The sequence below is a fragment of the Peromyscus californicus genome, unplaced genomic scaffold (assembly GCF_007827085.1).
Source record: "Peromyscus californicus insignis strain IS unplaced genomic scaffold, ASM782708v3 Scaffold_19__1_contigs__length_69161282, whole genome shotgun sequence".
Lineage (NCBI taxonomy): Eukaryota > Metazoa > Chordata > Mammalia > Rodentia > Cricetidae > Peromyscus > Peromyscus californicus.
In genome coordinates, this window is record NW_026294491.1 from 12,440,695 (window position 1) to 12,460,069 (window position 19,375).

The 19,375-nt window shown below is 48.1% G+C and overlaps 2 protein-coding genes across 9 annotated transcripts in view; one reads left to right on the forward strand and one right to left on the reverse strand.

Moving 5' to 3' along the window:
• Positions 1–31: 31 nt before the first annotated feature.
• Rsph14 (radial spoke head 14 homolog) overlaps positions 32–19,375 on the forward strand; it is an 80,010-nt gene continuing 60,666 nt past the window's right edge. Inside the window, exons 1-4 of one of the 2 annotated variants that reach the window (XM_052744710.1) lie at positions 32–186; positions 1,299–1,546; positions 2,941–3,043; positions 9,256–9,374. In XM_052744710.1, coding sequence (XP_052600670.1) covers positions 1,348–1,546; positions 2,941–3,043; positions 9,256–9,374 — 421 coding nt within the window. In that variant the 5' untranslated portion in view covers positions 32–186; positions 1,299–1,347. The remainder of the gene's footprint in view (positions 187–1,298; positions 1,547–2,940; positions 3,044–9,255; positions 9,375–19,375) is intronic. The other variant, XM_052744711.1, reaches the window with a different exon arrangement.
• Positions 17,003–19,375, reverse strand: part of Gnaz (G protein subunit alpha z) — a 52,481-nt gene continuing 50,108 nt past the window's right edge. For 4 of the 7 annotated variants that reach the window (XM_052744702.1, XM_052744707.1, XM_052744704.1 and 1 more), the window contains one exon: positions 17,003–19,027. In XM_052744702.1, the coding sequence (XP_052600662.1) occupies positions 18,647–19,027 (381 nt within the window). In that variant the 3' untranslated portion in view covers positions 17,003–18,646. The remainder of the gene's footprint in view (positions 19,028–19,375) is intronic. The other 3 variants (XM_052744706.1, XM_052744705.1, XM_052744709.1) reach the window with 1 other exon arrangement.

Genomic DNA, 19,375 nt, shown 5'->3' on the forward strand with positions numbered 1-19,375 from the left:
ATTCTCGGCTGGGCTTAACCCCAGGCTTTTTGCGCCTGCGCCTTGGCCCTCTAGGGCGATGACCGGGAAGCTGCAGACGCTGGCAGTCTCCTAGCAACCAGGTCGCCTGGGAATGGAATCAGCGCTCTGGCTGGCAGACACCAGGAGACTACAGGCACTGTAAAGCAAGTGAGGCCGCTGCAGCGGGTAGGTGCCCGGCACAGGGCATGGGGGGCTTCCTGACCTACCCAGTTCCGTTCACACAGGGCTCACGCCCCCACACCCTGGCTCTCGCCTTTTCATTGGCGGCCGGATTCTTGTCGTGTGTGCCCTTTACAGGAGAGCAGCCCCTGTCCCAGAGACCATGATTCCCTGGAGTGGGGCCCATTTCAGAGATGGCTGCCACCTTCCCAGCCTGGCCCCTTTTCTCCCCTTGTCGGCTGGTGGCTGGCACCAGAGTCTGGCTTGTCGTTTACTTCACAACTGAATCCTGCTCCTGCCGCTAAATGCAATAGTGATCAGGATAATAATTGCAATCAATATATTTCAAGTTCTGGTCAGCCAGGCTCCTGGGTCTCAGTTAAATGACAATGCTGGAAGGGCAGGAAGGAAGCACTCTTATTACCTGATTTTTCAGCTGCAGATACACACATGGAGGGAATGACTTGTCAAGGGTAAACCACAGCCTGGACTATATCCCATTCTTAACCCTGAAGCCACATTGTCTAGTTGTTCAAAGTGTGTGTGTAGGGGGGGGAGGGGAGATAATAACAGATCATTATTTAACCTTCATCCCTTCTTGGGAATGTGTCCTAAACATGTGAATACATGTCTTTGACATGAAGGAGCAAGACCTCTGCTTGAAAAACTTCTAGCTTTACCAACTCCCTAGCCAATATCTGTTTCCTTACTTGTAAATGTGGGCGACTCTTTATGGAGTGGTTGAGTTCGATGCCAGTTAGGCACTAGTTAGGGCTGCCACCGGTTAAGCAGGGACATCAAAGGAGAAGCCATCTTGATGTTTGCTTGGTTGGCCAATGTTTTTCTTCTTGGTGCCTGTGACCAAGGAACCCATCTATCAAGTAGCCCAAGCAGTTTCTTCTGTCATTAAGGACCGAGATTTGCAGTTTGGGTTACTTACCAGGGCTGTGACCTTGAGAAATCTTGTCACCTCTGTCTGCTGGTCTGTAAATCGAGGTGAAAGTGTTCACCTGTGTTTGTCTTCACCGGCAGTCTTGAGGCTGAGATTACTGGGTTCCACATGCTAATAGTAATAACGACAGGTTTGGTTTGCTTTGTTTTGTTTTTCCTTTTATTAGTGATTTCTACAGAGCTTCGTTTTCAAAGCCCTTTGACGGGTGTGGAAAGATGGCTCATGCCCGGATCTCCATGTATATGCCTCCTGACATCGACCCCACAAAGGCTGCCATTGCTTATGGCTGCCGGGCCTTGCCCAAGCTAAATGAGGAGCTGCAATCACCGAATCTCCAGACAAGGCAGAAAGCCTTGGTGGCTCTGTGTGACCTCATGCACGACCCTGAGTATGTCTATGAGGCCATCAAAATAGGTGAGAGTGTCCCACCTCAGGTGGTCATGACTGGGGTCCTGGTGTGGCTCAGACAGTGGACGGCATCAGTAGAAGACTGGCTACTTATTCAGCCTGGTTTCAGGCCAGCAGTACCCCTAAGTGCAATGTTACTTGCAAGACAGGGAACGGTCTCAATCAACAGATATGCAAATCAGTGTCCAGGAGAGCGGCCTGAGTCTTAGGTTGCCTCACCAATAAATTAAATAGAGGGGCTGGAGAGATGGCTCAGTGATTAGGAGCACTTGCTGCTTTTCCAGAGGACCTGAGTTCAGATCCTAGCACCCACATCAGAGAACCCACAAGTGTCTGCCACTCCAGCCTGAGGGCATCTGGGGCCTCTGTCCTCTGTGTGCCCTTGCACTCATGTGCACAAACTTACACACACACACACACACACACACACACACACACACACACACACCCCTATACATAATTTAAAGTAATATAAGTAAATCTTTAAAAATTTAAGCAGGATCTTTATACACTAAATCTGGCATCCGTGGATCTAACCAATTCAATGGCATGCATGTGACCAGTTTGTGGAATGTCTCTCTTTTTTAAATTTTACTTTTTATATTTTCATTATGTGTATGTGTCTGTGGGCGGGTATGTGTTTGTGAAGGCACGTGCCCGTGGAGGTCAGAAGAGGGTGTCTGATCCCCAGAGCTGATGTTATAGGTGGTTGTGAGCTGCCTGATGTGGGTGCTGAGAATTGAACTCGGGGTCCTCTGCAGGAGCAGCATGCATATGGCAGGTTTCCAATCTGACCTCATGTCTCTCCTGAGATCAAAGAAACGTCAAGGGCAACTTTCTTAACCCCAGGGCTGACTACAAGAGGAGGAGTGGACAGGAAAAGTGAGGATTTGGGCATTTAGCTCAGTGGTAGAGTGCTTGCTTTGCAAGCACAAGGCCCTGGGTTCAGTTCCCAGGTCCAGAAGAAAAAAAAAAAAGACAAAACAATAAAAAGACAAAAAACAAAACAAAAAATCCAAGGTAACTGGCACAGATAACGCCAGGCGGTGGTGGCACACACCTTTAATGCCAGCATTTGGGAGGCAGAGGCAGGCGGATCTCTGTGAGTTTGTGGCCAGGAGCCTGGTCTACATGGTGAGTTCCAGGACAGCCAGGGTTACATAGTGAGACTCTGTCTCAAAAAAGTCGGAGAGAGAAGAATTATGAAGAGATTAAGAGAGATGGTCCCGGGTTGTGAACCCCTTCTACTAACAGATGCTGTGCCACTGACTTGACTCCCCCAAACCCAAAGTACAGACCTTTGGTACTTTCCTGTTGCCAAACATTGGGTCACATGCTAACTTCTACCCATTTTTTTTTTTTGAACTGGCAAATGTTCAAAAGCTTTCCTGTCTCCACAGGCTGCCTGGAGAGCCTGAAGGCCCTGCTGAAGGATGATGATAACCTGGTACGGATAAAGACCACCGAGGTGCTGTACATCATGGCCACCCATAACGTAGGCAGGTGGGCAACTACTAATGAAAACCAAGGTCACAGTTAGAAACTGTGCTACCCCCCCCCCCCCCCCCCCCCGGGTAGACATCCTCACATGACCCGAGTGCTCTAACTTCTGTTGGTAGCACTGCTCTCATGTGGTGCTTTTATTTGTTGATGACAATTCTCTCTGTAGGGTAGTTTTGGTTGTCCTTGTGACAGCATAACAGGATTCTGTTCCAAACCCTTTTCTTGGTCCTGAGGGATTAAACCCAGGGCCTCATGCATGCTGTGCAGGTGCTCTACCCTGGAGCTAGACTGATTTTTATGTTAGATCCTGGTTCTGGCCTTCCCCCATTGAAGGCGAGAAGTTCAGATTCAACATCCGCAAAACCTTTGCCGTTCTTGAGTCCCTTGTCTTAGCTGCTCATAGGGAGCGTGGCTTCACCTTTCTGTTGTGCGGTCTGAACAGGCCTCACCTCCTGCTGAGACGCCGAGGACACAGTGTATAATACCTGCAAATGGTCCTCTCCTGTGTCAAGTTTCGCTATTTGCACATAAACGCTATTTCACCTTGCTAGTTAGAGACCCAGTGGCAGTTGGGGCAGGGTGCTTTCTCCCATTAGCTGAGCTCGTCCCCTTGATTAGGGAGCACTAGCTGTGCTTGGTACAAAAGCAGAATCCTAGGTAAGGCTGTAGATCAGTGGCAGAGCATGTGCCCACCACGTATAAGACCCCTTGTTCTGCCTCCAATACTGAAAAAAAAATTAAAAAAAAAAAGGTAGCACTTCGGACCACACCACCATGCCCTTTCCGGAGTCTCCTGCATAAAGACCACTGCCATTGTATAGAGGCTCACAGTGAAAGACAGCAGCTCTGAGGGCAAGCTGCCAACTGTCTCAGGCTTGTTTAGTGTAAATACTGACATTGAGAAAGGCTTCATATCGTACCCAAAGGGCCTCATGTTGTTTCAGAAAAATTCAAAGCCACTCTGGGCTTTGATGTTACCCCATGCTTTCAGACCTTTAGTGACCTCCCTGTACCTGCTTGAGACAGATGCTGCTCGGTGCTGTGGTGGGACATGTAGGGGGTACACAGTGCCAGTCTGGGCCCTAATTCAAGAAGGTAGATCAATGCTCCCATCAGAGCAGTGAGGTAGGAACATGGGCTCTGGCCCGTCGGTGGTGAGGTACCCTTTCCTGCTCTGCAACCTAGCCAAATCTCTTTGTCTCACTTACTTTGGCTAAGAAAACCCCAGGGGAGAGAGGATGACCATTGTGCTCTGGAGTTGGAGACAGACTGTAGTAGCGTTGACCCACCTGTGCTCCCCGAGGAAGCTCCGGATACTGTTTTGGGGGAGGTTGTGGAACCTTTTGGACATGGAGCCTAGTTGTCAGCATGGATTCTACGGGCCACAGCCAAGCCTGGGTTCCGGCTGGACTCGGCCTCTTCCTCTCCCTCCCAATTTGCTGGGATATAAGCAAGTGTGCTATATAAGCTTCTGATACCACAGACAGTTAAGTAGCTGGTCCTACTGACATGCCTTCCCTGCCCTGAAACTGAGCCAGAATACATCTTAAAGTTGTCCCTCCCAAATGTGCTCAGTGCAGGATTCTAAACTTAGCCCTTTCCCTGCACATTACGGTAGATAAGGAAGGGAAATCGTCCCCACCAAATGCTGGTTTCTAAATTCCACCTCCAAATCAGTGTTGACTTCCCCCTCCCCAGTATGCTCTACACCCTTTTCTTTTCCTCTCTCCTTCCCTCCTTATTTCCCTCCCTCCCTTCTTCCCTCCCTCCCTCACTCTCTCCCTCCATCCTTTCTTCCTACCTTTTTGGGACAAAAGACATTGAACTTTGGGGCTTTGTATATGCTAATCAGTACTCTAGAACAGAACTGTACCTCTAGCCCTCAACGGTGATTTTATTATTATGGCTAGTGGCTCACCAAGCCCTAAGTGACTGCCTCAAACTCCTTGTGTTGAAACTTCACCCTCATGTCACACAAGTAGTGACAAGGAGGGACAAGGATGGCCTCCTAAGTGTGGCATCTTGGCACCTTGAGAAGTCAAATCACGCAACACCCTGATGTGCAGGAAGCTCCCTGAGAATTCTGGTCCTTGTTCTTTGGCTGGCACGCTAGCAAAGGAGACACATTCTTTTTTGTTGTTGTTGTTTTTGTTTTTTTTCCGAGACAGGGTTTCTCTGTGTAGTTTTGGTGCCTGTCCTGGATCTTGCTTTGTAGACCAGGCTGGCCTTGAACTCGCAGAGATCTGCCTGCCACCGCCACCCGGCACCCCCCAATGCAATTTTTGATTAATTATTTGGGGATCTCATGCAATGCAGCCATATCATACTCACTTCCCATTCCTCCCAGGGCCACCATCCCACTCTTGTGCCACCCCACCCCAAACAACAGCAGCAGCAACCAACCAACCAACCAAACAAACAAAAACAACACCAAGTCCAATTTGTGTTCCCACATACTCATCTGGAGCGGACAGACTCCCAGGAGGAACCACATTCTTTATAGTCAAACGACTTTCTTAGTTTTAGTTTTTTCTTTCTGGGTGTTTTTGTCTTTAAATTTTTTATTGTTACCAAATAGTCATTGTATAAAACCCATGAATTTCATCATATTTCCTAAGCAGGTGTATCATGTACTTTCTTTATTCCCACACCTTCTGTTACCCAGTTTTAACTCCCATCCCTTCTTCCACTGGTCTTCCTTTTCTTCCTAAATATCTTTTTTTCTTTTTTTTGTAAATCCTTTGATGCCAGGAATTGAACCCAGGGATTCATGCTAAGCACACGCTTTACCAGTGAGTCCCCTGCTGGCTTCTCTCCCTCCCACCATTCCTCCCTCCCTTCCCCTCTCCTTCCCTCCTTGCTGTGTTACTCAGGCTAGCCCAGAACTCCTTGGTACAAATGATCCTCCTGTCTTAGTCCCCTGAGAACTGGGACCAAGAAGCATGCCAGCCAGTGTGCAAAGAATGCTTGGTGCGGAATGAATATGAATCATGGGGAGGAGGAAGGAGGAGAGGAGGAAGCCCAGCAGCTCTGGAGTGGGTGTGTCCTGCTAGCATCTTCTTTTTCTAGAACGGGGCAAATCATCCTCTACGATTAAGTTCTCACCAGTGTCACAGCGCCGTGACTGGCTGGGCATGTCCTTTGTGCTGGACATTTAGCGAAGCGCTTCAGACATGGCTTTATTCCCGAACCCACCCTGACAGGTGTGACCTCAGAAGACTCCTTTGCAGATGCTGTTGTCTGCTTCAAAGAAATGGTTCACAGTCAAGGAATAAAAGATACAATGAATTTCCTTTAAATCAGCCCAATGAACTCAAAATCACAAACAAGACATTTGCCGATCCTTGTGTGAGACCCAGGCCTTTTCTAGGATATGGGTCCATCAGGTGGTGGTTTCTATGGACTTTTCTGCTTAAACCACCAGTTTGATTTGCAGCATGTATCTCAAAAGCACACTAAGATAAAAAAAAGACACAATTGCAATAATCTGCCCACAAAAATGTAGAATATCTTACAGTCACCTCCCTTTCTTTGAGATTCATTTGAGTTTTTACATAGCATTCAAAATTTCTTTCAAGAGGAAATAAAAATAGCTCTTCATTTAATTGGCTTACCTAATATTTAATTAACTTACATGTTGTTAGAACAAACGTAGAGGGCAGCCGTGGGTCTGGAGGGCAGCAGAGGGCTGCAAGCAAATGCGTAAGTCAGTTGGGAGAAGGCAAGAGAAGGAAGGACTGGGAAGAGTCTGGGGGTGCCAGGCTGTGAAATCTCTCCCTGGGAGCCAGAGCTGGAGAACAGCGGTGAGCTCAGCTCCACTGTGTAGGCAAGGTGGGTTACAAGTTTCTGCTGCTATGTGCCACTTCACAGGTGGCCGGACTGATGCTCGAAATGTTGAAAAGAATCCAGGCTAGAAGGATCCAGAGACATTGCTCGAAAGTGAGAGGACTGTGGTTCTTGCCACCCCATAAGCCACTACGCTTTGTGTTTATGACCTCCCAGGTTTCTAGAAGGTGGAAGATCTCTCTGGCTTGAGATAGCATGGATTCCAGCAGGGTCACTGACTTGATCTTATCTAAAGCTCTTCAGAGATCATAGGGCTATAGTAATAAAAACAGCACTGCACTGGTATAAAAACAGACATATTGGTCATTGGGATAGAATTGAGACCCCATATGTAAGCACACATGTAACAAAGTTTCTCGGGTCCCACCCGGCCCCTCGGTCCTGTAGCCACTTATAAAATAACCATTCAGAGGCTTATATTAATTACCAACTGTATGGCCTATGGCAGGCTTCTTGCTAGCTAGCTCTTTCATCTTAAATTAACCCATTTCTATTTATCTGCGTATCACCACGTGTCCCTGGTTTTACCTGCATCCCATTACATGTTGCCCCGCCCCCACTCCTTTTTCCTCTCGTTATCTCTCTTGGATTTTCCTACCTGGTTCCATCCTGCCCTGTTATAGGCCAATGCAGCTTTATTTACTAACCAGTGGGAACAGCATATATTCACAGCATACAGAAAGAAATCCCACAGCACTTCCCCTTTTCTGTATAATCAAAAAGGAAGGTTTTAACATAGTAAAATTATATATAATAAAGCAGTTATCAAGCAAGAATTACAGTTACGATATCTAGTCTATTTATATTTGGCAAAATTAGAAAATATTCTACCATCTATCCTATTTTATGAGTCTAAAGTTTTATATCTAATTTATCTTTTATCATGACTAAGGAAAGCTATAATTATAACTATCTAGTCTTCAACTCCATCAAAGACCCTCAGAAGGATATAATCTTACCTAAGTAAACAGGAAGTGCATTGTAAGCAACTTGCAAAAATCTAGAATGACAGAGACATCTGACTGCCTGGACAGTCACCTAAAGTTCCTCTGTAATGTTGGGGCATCCATCTTCAGCCTATAGGCCTAGAGTTTCTCAGTTGCTTCTCCCTGAAACTTCTGCTACACACACACTCTTATAGCCAACTGATTTTTGACAAAAAAGCCAAAAATACGCATTGGAGAAAAGAGCATCTTCAGCAAATGTTGATAGTCAAAGAAAATAGCTATGTGTGGAAGAACGGAAAGATAGCCTTATTTCTCACCTAGCACAAAATTCAACTCCAAATGGATCAAGGACTTCAACATAAGTCTTGATACCCTGAATCTGATAGAAGAAAAAGTGTAAGGAATATACTTGAACTCACTGGCACAGGAAAGGACTTTCTGAAAAAGACACTGATAGGGTAGGCACTCAGACCAGTAATTAATAAATGAGACCTCATGAAACTAAAGAGCTTCTGTACAGCAAAGAAAACCACCACTCACATGAAGAAGCAGTCTACAGAATGGGAAAAACGATCTACCAGCTACGCCATTCATAGCTAGACGATACAAAGAACCAAAAAAACTAAACGCCAAGAAACAGCCCAGTTAAAAATGAGGCATAAAAGTAGTTAATCAGAGAGTTCTCAAAAAATGAAATACAAATGGTTGAGAAACATTTTCAAACATATTCAACATCCTCTGTTATTGGGGGAAATGCATGTTAAAATGAATTTGAGATTTCAACTTACTCCTGTCAGAATGGCTAAGATAAAAAAAAAAAAAGACAAAGTTAGCCTGGATGTAAGGAAAGAAGACTACTTCTTCACAGCTAGTGGGAGTGTAAACTGGATGCAGCCACTGTGGAAATCTGTGTAGTGGTTCCTCAAGAGGCTAGAAATAGATCTACCACACCATCCAGCTATACCACTCTTGAGCTCATGCCCAAAGGACTCTGTATCCTACGGTATCCATAACTGATCAGCCATGTGATAAAGCGCTGCTTTATTCACAATATCTAGGACATGGAAACAACCCCAATGCCCATAAACTGATGAATGGATAACTAAAATGCAGTGTATTTACACAACAGAAGAGCCTTCAGCTGTTAAGGCAAATGAAATTGGGTTTGGAGAGACAGAAGAGTGGTTATGAACACTTGTTGCTCTTGCAGAGGACCTGGGTTTGGTTCTCAGCACCCACATGGTGGCTCCAGTTCCAGGCTTTCTTCTGACTTCCTTGAATACCAGGTGCACATGTGATATATACACATACACGTAGGCAAAACACCCATAACACATAAAATAAACAAATCTTTAAAAAAACGAAGAAAAGAAACACGAAATGGTCTTTTGATGTCTAAACCCATCTTCCCTTCCTTAGAACTGGCTTCTTAGAGCATGACATCATCCTAGCCCTGTCACACCTGCTGGATGATCACCAGGTCGTCTGCCGGGAGAACCTACACCAGGCATTCAAGCATCTGGCACAGCTGCCTGCAGGTAGGGTTGCTTCGCACATGGGATCTGGTGTATGACTGTTCGTGGTCTTCCCCTCCGGGTCACTTGGTGCAAGGCTGCAGATCACAGTCCTTGGTCCTTTTTTTTTTTCCTTTTAAAATGACCTCGGGGCAGGTCTGTACAACAGTGTGCAACCTTGTACCCCCAGCTACTCCCAAGTGCTGAGGAGGACCAGCCTGGACCGCAGAATAAGACTTTGTCTCAAAACCATAGTGGCAGCAACAAAGTTAGCTTTTTGTTCCAACATGACAAATGTATTTTACCAAGTTGGGAGTGTAGCTCAGAAGTAAGAGAAAGACCCCGAGTCCTATCCATTTCTAAAAATGCAAATAAGCAAATGTTTAGTTTAATCTGTAACAAATGAACACAAATAATAAGCCTCGGAGCCTCCCAAGCCTTTCCACAGGCCTGATTCTGGGTTCCTCTTCCTCAGGGTGACTTCTTCAGTTGGTAAGGCCACATGCTGGGTTGTCTGGTATTTTTTTTTCTTTTGGGGGTAGTGGTATTGAACCCAGGCTTCACATGTGCTGACCAATACTCCATCGTGGAGTTTACATTCCTAGTTCAGTTTATGGCTCTAAGCTTTATGAAGATGAGAATATTCAGTCTATACTATTTCTATTTCAGTTTTGAATGCTTTCGTTTAGTGTTTCATTGCTGGATCATAAATGATTTTGGAAGGCTAGGATTCACATTAAGTGAGTATACTAGAGTTTGTCTATTCTGCCGCCAAGGGACATCTGATTGTATCCACTTAAGGCATAGATACAGTCCAAGCACTCTCTGTATCTCTCCACACATAGTACCCTTCCTCTTCATCTCCCTCGAGCTGCTAACAATTTAGTGAATATAACCCTAAACATGTACATGGATTTTTGCCACAGATATAGTAAATGAAAAAGTATATATATATATATGTATATACACATATATATAATGCTACTTTGCATATTTTAAGTCTGTGTTAAGTGGGTCTTGCTGCATGTATCCCTTTGCAACTTAAAAATTCCCTAAGAAGTAATATTATAATTTTGAAAAGTATTATTGTATATGTGTTGTACATCTCCTTCCACACAGCATCACAGTTGATGATGATGATGATGATAATGAGAGAGAGAGAGAGAGAGAGAGAGAGAGAGAGAGAGAGAGAGAGAGAGAAATGATTTGTGTGTGGAGGGCAGAGGGCAACTTTTGAACTTTTGGGAGTTGGTTCTTGCCTTCCACCTTGTAGAGGTAAGGTTTGGTTTGCTCCTGATGCTGTCCTGCATACTCCAAGTTAGCTGGCTTAAGACTTCTGGGCAATTCTGGTTCCACCCTCTGTTTTTACCTTAGGAATGCTGGGATTACAGATGCCTGCTACTGCATCCATTTAAAAAACAAACAAACAAACAAACAACCATAGATTCCAGGTCACCAGGAATGTGTGACAAGTGCTGCTACCTGTGGAGCACCTCACTAGCCCTAATATTATAATTTTGAAACATACCCATGTTGTATCGAAGGGTCTTATACTCTCACTGCACTCTTTTGTCATTTGAATGTATTATGTTCTGTTTTGTTCTTTGGGTTTTTTGAGACAGGGTTTCTCTGTGTAACAGCCCTAGCTATCCTGGAACTTACTTTGTAGACCAGGCTGGCCTCGAACTCACAGACATCTGCCTGCTTGTGCCTCCCAAGTACTGGGGTTAAAGATGTACACCACCATGCCTGGCTCTTGAATATATTGTGACATGTTCCCATGTTGGTTGTTTCCACTTCTGGGATGCAGGAGGAATGAGGAATGAGCACCTCTGCACAGACCTTTCTGGTTCACAAGAGGGATGCCCTAGAGTCTGCTAGGGAAGGTGATGCTGGCCTTAGATGCCTGCCTGCTTTCCCTTTGCAGGATGCCAGAACTGCTTCCCAGTCTACCCTCCCCGAGGCAGTGGCATCTTTATCAGTTAGCCCAATGGTGTGCTGTGGTAGATCACTGCCATATGATGTTGCCCGCGGGTGTGACCAGTGAGAATGAACATCTCTCTGCTCGGCATTACCTCAGGCTCCTCTCTGCTCAGTGCCTCTGGGGAGCTGGGATCCACCCTGCCAATTAATTCTTCTACTTCTTGTTAACATGAAGGAGTTGTCCCAGATCCCACGTGTTTGTTGATCACCTGAACTGACAATATCATTTTTTTCCCTGGACTGGCTGGGTAGCATGATGGTTAATCTCCATTGCCAACTCAATGAGACCTAGAATCACCTAGAAAACAGGCTCTGGGCATGCGCTCTCGGGACTGTCTTGGGCATGTTATTTGGTGTGGGAAGACCCAACCCACCGTGTGTGGCATCATGCCCTGGGCTGGGATCCTGAAGAAAAGGAGAAAGTGAGCTGAACACATGAATCAGCCACTCTCTTCTTTATGATTGTGAATGTGTCGATCACTGACAGCTGCCTCAGGCTCCCGCTGCTGTGACATTCTTGTGATGGGCTATTCCTGGATCTCTGAGTCAAATAAACCCTTCCTTCCGTTAACTGCTTTGGTCAAGAGTATTTTATCACAGTGACAGGAAAACTAACGGAGATAGGTCGCTTCTCATTATTTGTTCCTTTGTTGACCTGAAAGTTCTTCATTTGGAAGTCGGTCTCACCAGCCATTCCTTTGTGCTTCCCCAAAGTGGGGGATTGCTACAAAAGACAGTCCCATTTATCCTGAGCTCGTGAAGACATCCTGCCATGCTTTCCAGGAAATAGGAGCCTTTATTTTCCACTTTTAGCCTGTGAAGGTCATACCTTGAATGGAGCTTTGCCCATCTTTCTAGACCTCACCAATCAATCCTGCCAGAGTTCTGAAAGCTCTGGTGTTCTGGGCTCTCTCGGATGCTCCCCGTCTCCCTGTAGAACCCAAACAACATGAGTGCGGCGTCTGCTGTGCAGACAAGCCCAGTGAACACAGCCTTTCCAGAGACCGAGGCATCAGCTCTTGGCCCCGGGGCCTTGATGGGTGCTGGTCATTGTGGACGAGGTCCCCAGGAGGGAGGCCCAGGCAGCCTAGTGGAAGGATTGGCAGCAAGGGCTTGGGGTGGTGACCGGGAAAATGGGCAGAGGGAGGAAGGCAGTGTGGTGGATGCCTGGGTCGAGATGCATCTTGGGACCACTTGGGTGCTGTGGCTTTGGGGTTCGCGGGGGGTGGCTGTATGTCGCATGGTGTCCTAGCTGGGCTTCTGGGTGTGACATGGACTTCTACTTCAGCATCTCTCTTATCAGTATGTAACCTTGGGCAGTAGCTAGTTGGTGGGAGTCTGTGTCGTTTGTTTGGATGCTCTCAGCTAGCTTGAAACATATGTTATGGGGCTTCCTGTCCATGGCCACAATGAAGGTTTTTTGGTTTTTTTTTTACCATGGCATCCTTGATGCCTGCTGCTCCCATGGCACCACCAGCCTCTAGAGTATCTTGCGTGTAGCTAATATTGTTTAGCAGGTGGATGTACCTGCAGGTTTTTTTCCCTTCCAAATCTTTGGTGCTACCAAGGTCTGACTTGTTCCTAGAATAACCAGCAGGGGGTGCTCCAGGACTAGGGCCTGTCCCAGTGACGGGCTTCTTAGGTCCTACGGGGTTGCCCTGTTGGGAGAAGAAACCAAAATAGAAGCTGTAAATGCCACAGAGGGGCTGCCAGGCCAGGCTCCCCAGAAACTGGTGGCCGTGAGTTCCCACCCAGGGTCCTCCTTTGTTTCAGGCATTGACTGGTTCTCTGGATGAGTCTGGCCTGGCCCTTTCTCACGTAACTTCCTCCTGCTTAGCCTGGTTCACCGATGTTGGCCCAGATATAGTGGTGGCAGTGTAATTTACTATCTCTGGTCCTGATGTGGGCTGCCTGGCCTTGGGTCAAGCCCCGGTGGTGAATGCCGGTATCCTTTCTAGCCAGACATACCCACAAACAGCCAGAGATGGCGTACAGCCTCCATCTGTGGAAATCATTCCCTGGCTTCGGACCACGTCTAGATCTCAGTGGGGGCAGCGGGCACCACAGGAAGATGTTTGCATGCGGTTTTGAACCTGGGAAGGCTAAAATGCTGCAGGGAGCTTCCCTGGAGTCATATTGTCTGGGCTCGACTGAGATCCGGGAAGCTGTTCCCACAGGGAGCTGAACCTGTAGGGACCGGCTTATTCCCTGAAGTGAAGGGCTGCTGAAGAAACTCGCCCTTCATTAGTATACCTCAGCCCCAGCTTGGCAACCCTTGTTCTTCTGCAGCATCTGCCTCAGTTTCCTGGCAGCTGAAGTAGTTCTGGGAAGGCCCCCCCTCAACTCCCCCCCCACCCCGCCGCTCCTCTTTTGTCTGACACCACCCCCATGTCCTTAGACTGACAGTCCAAGCTGCTCCTGTCTCTGGCCTTAGTTAGGACAATGACTGATTACAAGGACCTATTTGGTTTCTGGGCTGCTGTCAAGAGTTTCTGGGTACCTCCCCCTATCCTCTCTACCCCCTGGCACCTCCAGCAGGACAGGTCCTTTACCTGGCTAGCCCGTCAAGACTGACCACAGTTCCAGAACTTACCCTCACCACCTCTCTTGGGCCAAGAAGGCTTTCTTAGCTGATTCCATTATGTTTTCACAGTATCCCCTAGGGTTCAAAATAGCCCATTACCAATGGAATTACCACAGGGGCTGGGTCCCCTGGGGCCACACTCTAGGCTGTTCTGGCTGGCACCTGATGCGGGAACTACCCCAGTCCTGAAGCTCCCTGTTAGGCCTCTGTCGGTGAGATGAGTCCCCCAAGAGTGCTATCTCTAGCTTCTGGTGGCTGCTCATCCTCATGGTGCAATGCCGCCCTCCATGACATTGACCCCTGTGCCAGCTGGGACCACTCTCTGCCCATTTGTTTTGGATGTCTGCTATTATCCAGGGTCTAGACAGACCACTACAAGCCTTAGACGCTGTAGACTGGCCAAGTCATTTGCTATGCTGTTGGGTGATGAGAAGTTGTTCCGTTGAGGTCTCTGCCTGTGTGTGTGTGTGTGTGTGTGTGTGTGTGTGTGTGTGTGTGTGTGTGTGTTGTGTGTGTGTGTGTATATGCGTGTGCATGCTCACACAGGCATATATGTGTGTGGAGCCATAGATAACCTTGGGTTTTAGTTCATGGGAACGGTCCATCTTTTTTTTTTTTTTACATTTTAATAACGTTTTATTTCCTTTAGACATTTTTGACTATTTAATTGGACTAGATTTCTCTAGAGTATTCACATACAATTGAACACTTTTTTTTTATGAGTTTATTTTGAAAGCTTTCAAACAGAGGATGATGAGAGAAGAGGGGAGCAAGGATGAGAAGTTGTCCACCTTATTTTGAGACAGGGTATTTGACTGGGATGTATGTAGGCTGGGCTGGCTAGTAAGCACTGTGGACACGTCTGCTTCCACCTCCCCCGTACCGGGATTACAAACCCACACCATGAGGCCCAGTGTTTCATGTGAAGGCTGCGAGTTGAACTCTGCTCCTCATGCTTGAGCAGAGCCATCTCTCCATATCGTCTCCTTGTTTGTGAAGCAGAATAAACAATGTCAGCTTCTTAGGAGTGTGGTGTAGAGCACAGCTGTTGAGGGCGGCCAGCATCACCGTAACCATCATGGATTCCCATACATCCGTGACCCTACAGGTCCCCGAGGAAGGTGGTAGTCCCGGATGGTGGTGCATCTTGGGAGAGGCTAGACAGCACCCTCAGAGGGCAGGCCAGTCCCTTCAGCTATTCTTGTCATCAGTTTCCCCACTTACTTCCTTTTAAGTCCTGTTGCCAATTTCCCTGCCAAAGCCGGCTAGTGGTGTTTACCTTGCAGGCCTCTCCTGGGCCTCTTAGGGTCAGCTTGTGCCCCCCGGGGGAAGGTCAGACCGTACCTGGCGGATGAATCAGTGAAACTTGCTATTATTATACTGATCTAGAGCGGGTGACTGTGGGAAGGTGGGGACATGGGGAAGGATAAGACTTTCAGACAGGCTGAGGTGGACTTAAGCTTGATCCTGAAGGATGGAAATATCTAGGCCTATGAGGTTGCGGAGCAAGAAGGAAGTGAAAACTGTCACAGACAGCCCAGCATGGTACGCAGAACGGAGGCCTGTCTCTGGAGGATAGGATGGTTGATCTTGTGAACCTGACAGGATCTAGACTCTCATGGTCGATCAGGTTCTGGGCATGCCTGTTAATGGTCAGTATAGATTAGCTAAGCCATTGGACAACCCTGGGGAGGGTGATACAGATTAGGCAGGTGGAGGAGGGAAGACCCACCTTGATTCTGGGTAGCACCATGTCACATGCTGGGTTCCAGATGAACAAAAAGGGGCACAAAAATGGGCTCTCCCATTCTTGATCATGCACGCAGTGTGGTCAGCTGCTCTTACCGCTATGACTTCCCCAACACGATGGCCTGGAACCTCAGACTGTGAGCCAAAGTAAGTTGCCTTTGTCAGTTATTGTAACCAAGGCAACAGGGCAAGTAACCAATACAGGGGCTGGGAAGGATCCCGAGAAGGTGCCCATGGGGCTCTAGAGGAAAGCCACTTCCTGGGTCAGGCCTCCTCTGCTCCCTGCACACACCCAGGGAGGCAGAATCTTTCTATTTTCCCTTCAGCTGTGTATTTTTAGGTTAAAGATGCTCACAGTGAAATCTGTTTTCTGTTTCACAGCTGGTATTAAAAGCACAGAGTATGTCTTAGTGACTTACAGTTGAACGCTTTATCTCCTTAAACAAAAGTCCCCCTTGGGTTCTTACAGTTGGTGACATGGCGACAGGCAAAGGAGATTCTCACATAGGTAGGAGGGTAGGTGGACCAGAGACCCGGGTCTGTGTGTTTGTATCTGAGTATGTTTGTGTGGATGTCGGCAGTCCTACACTCAGGGCTCTGTCTGGAGTTCTCCTCGGAGGAAGCAGTTTCAGGGTCATCCTGTGCGCCTCCTGGATTCCTGCCCCATCCACATGCAGTGCAGGGTGGGGATCCAAGCACCCTACTCCTCCTGTGTTCCCCATGAAGAACACCGAGTTCCGCTGACTTGAGGGAATCCCCCAACTGCCTGATTCCTGAACTTGATCTTGGGATGCTTCCCCAAGTATAAGGCGGTCACCACTGGCCACCCGCAGAGGTGCGGAGTATTACTGTAACTGTACAGTCTGATGGCACCTGAAGCGGACCCTCATTGGGCATACCTCCCTGACTTGTATTGGTACCACTCTACCACCCCAAGTACTTCTGAACACAAAAGCCACCGAGTGGGCAGGAGGGGATCTGTCCTATACTTTCTTCCTTCTGGGAAGCCAACTGACACCCCTGAAGAGCTTATCTGTGGGGTAAGGAGTCCCAGTAACAGTGCAAGCAGGGCCAGTGCTGGGTGGGGTCTTGGGAACAGCAGAAGTGGGTCAGCACTATCATTTACAATCTTCTGCCATCAGAGGCCACATCTGAGGGGCCTGGTAGGTTTATTCTCTTCTGTAACTCTCCTCCTTTTTAAATTCATTCCGAAATGACTTTACCTGTGCATGCATGTAGACGTGGGGAAGGAGTGGGAGAGACCCCAGCGTGGAAGGTGTCTCTAGCTGCTTTAGATGGCACCGAGCTAAGCCACACACAGCACACAGGAACAAGGTTCGGCTCCATTCAGGGTATTTTATTTTCTTAAAGTAGACAATCTTTGACTTTCATACGGTCATCAGCTCTTCTCTCCCTCTGTACATCTCAATTCCTTGGCTGCGATTCTGTACATTGACCTTGGACTCATGGGTACCAAACAAAGGGTTGAGAGAGATTTGGCAAGGGCTCTCGTGGTGCCATCCCCTTGGCAGCAGGGGTTTTGTATTTATACACAGCCAGGGCTCTTTCCAGACCAGCGTCTGTGGGCCCTGGGGCTAGAAGGCCTGGAATGCAAGGTCCCAGGTCCCAGCAGGGGTTCCTTCAGGCCACAACTCTGGCTGCGCCTTCACAGGAGTCTGAGCAGCTCCCAGCCCACCTCAGGCTTGGAGTATTTGGGGACCAGGGAGTGCCTTCTCTTGCCTGCCCTCCCTTCTTTTGGCAAAGCCATAGATAATTTACACTTTAAATACCAAGACATTCAGCGATTGTTCATTCGCTCCTAGTAAAGAACCTTCTGTAAATACATCACATTTATTTTTCTTAAATAAAAACGAAGCAGAAAACGGGCACCAATTACAAGAGGACGTCGCAGGGGCTTATGTACATATGTCCCATGAGGCTGGCGCCGGGGTGCCGCTCGCCCCAGAATTCTTTGGAGCCGAGGAGCAGAATCGTCCAGATGACAACTTCTATACTCAGCAAGCCAGACACAAAAGGGACACCTGAAATGAAATGTGTTTTGAAAATCTGCACTTAAAAAAGAATAGTTAATCACATCCGAAACTGTAGTTTTTTTGTTTTTTTTTTTTTTTCTGCGAAACATAAAATTTGGCCAAAAATAAAAATTAAAAAAAAAAAAAAAAAAGATGCCAGGGAAGAAAAACCAGGTTTCCATTTATAAAACATCAGACCAGCAGAAGGAGAGCTGCAAACCCAGCTGGCCTAGTTTGAAATAAACGATGCCACTCATTTTCCTGGGTTAATTTTCGCTGCATACTTTTTAGCTGTTTAAAAAGAGCCACCAGTGGTTAGAGGTCCGATTCGTACAGTCCCTTGTTTTCCGCAGGTCCGAGGTACAGGACACATGTGGTGCAGAGTGGCCGAGTCGGGTGTGGCTAGGAGGGGAGGAACAACAGTCCCTGCTCTGGGCCTCCCTCCTGCTCAGTGGTAGTCCCCAGTCCGGAGCTCAGTTGGTGAGCTGGCCTTCTTCCAGGCAATGGGCACAGCTGGCCGGACCTGGCCCCAGTCCTGCGGCCTCTCCCCGCCCCGGGGCAGTCCAACGTGAACCCCCATGCAGAGTGGGGCCAACTCAGGAAGGCAGAGTGAAAGGGGGGCAAGACGGCCTCGGAACTGAACTCGCGACAGCGGCTCCGTAAGACTTCAGGAAACCTTGACACGTGGGCGAACTCTGCCATCTCCGGATGTGCGTGTGTGCGCGTGTCTGTGTGTCGTCTACCTACCTACCTACCTAGCAATCTATCCAAATATATTTATGTTTGCTGAGACGTGGGGCCAAGAAGGCAGAGGCTGGGGGTGGGGTGGGGACACACTCTTCAAGCCCCGTTTCCTGCCCCTGGGGTTGGGCCTCTCTAGCATGAGCTGGGGGTCCGACACCCCCCGCGGGTTTCGCCACAGGCAGGCAGGCCGTGTGCCTGGCTCCTCAGCAAAGGCCAATGTACTTGAGATTGTTCTGTATAATGACATCCGTCACCGCGTCAAAGACGAACTGGATGTTACTGGTGTCGGTGGCACAGGTGAAGTGCGAGTAGATCTCCTTGGTTTCCTTGTTGCGGTTTAGGTCCTCGAACTGACGCTGGATATAGACCGCAGCCTCCTCGTACGTGTTCTGACCCTTGTACTCTGGGAAGCAGACACTGAGTGGGATGCGCCGGATCTTCTCTGCCAGGAGGTCCTTCTTGTTCAGGAAGAGGATGAGCGAGGTGTTGATAAACCAGTTGTTGTTGCAGATGGAGTCAAAGAGGCGCAGGCTTTCTGCCATTCGGCTCTGGGGTGGTGAGGAGGGAAGTGCTGGTGTTAGTCTCTGTGAGCAGAGAGAGAACTTAAGACCCACAGCCCCGCCAAGAGGCGCTCCCCACTGAGACTGCCCGCCTGCCCGCCCGCCCCCGGTGCTAGCCCCTGAGATGGCATCGTACATCTGATAGGTCAAATCAGTCTTCACTCATCTCCCCCAGAAACCGCTGACAGTCTACTTCGCCCTGAGTATCTAGGGGTTCCCTCCCGCTTCAGGACCCCTCCTCTGGGCAATGATGCTCAAATGACCTCAGTATGTGGTCCGAGGGCTGAGGCAGTGCCCAGCCTAGCCTCCTCGAGCCCTGGGATGCAGACCCCTCCTCCAGACTTACTCTGAGGACCTGACATTTATTTCAAA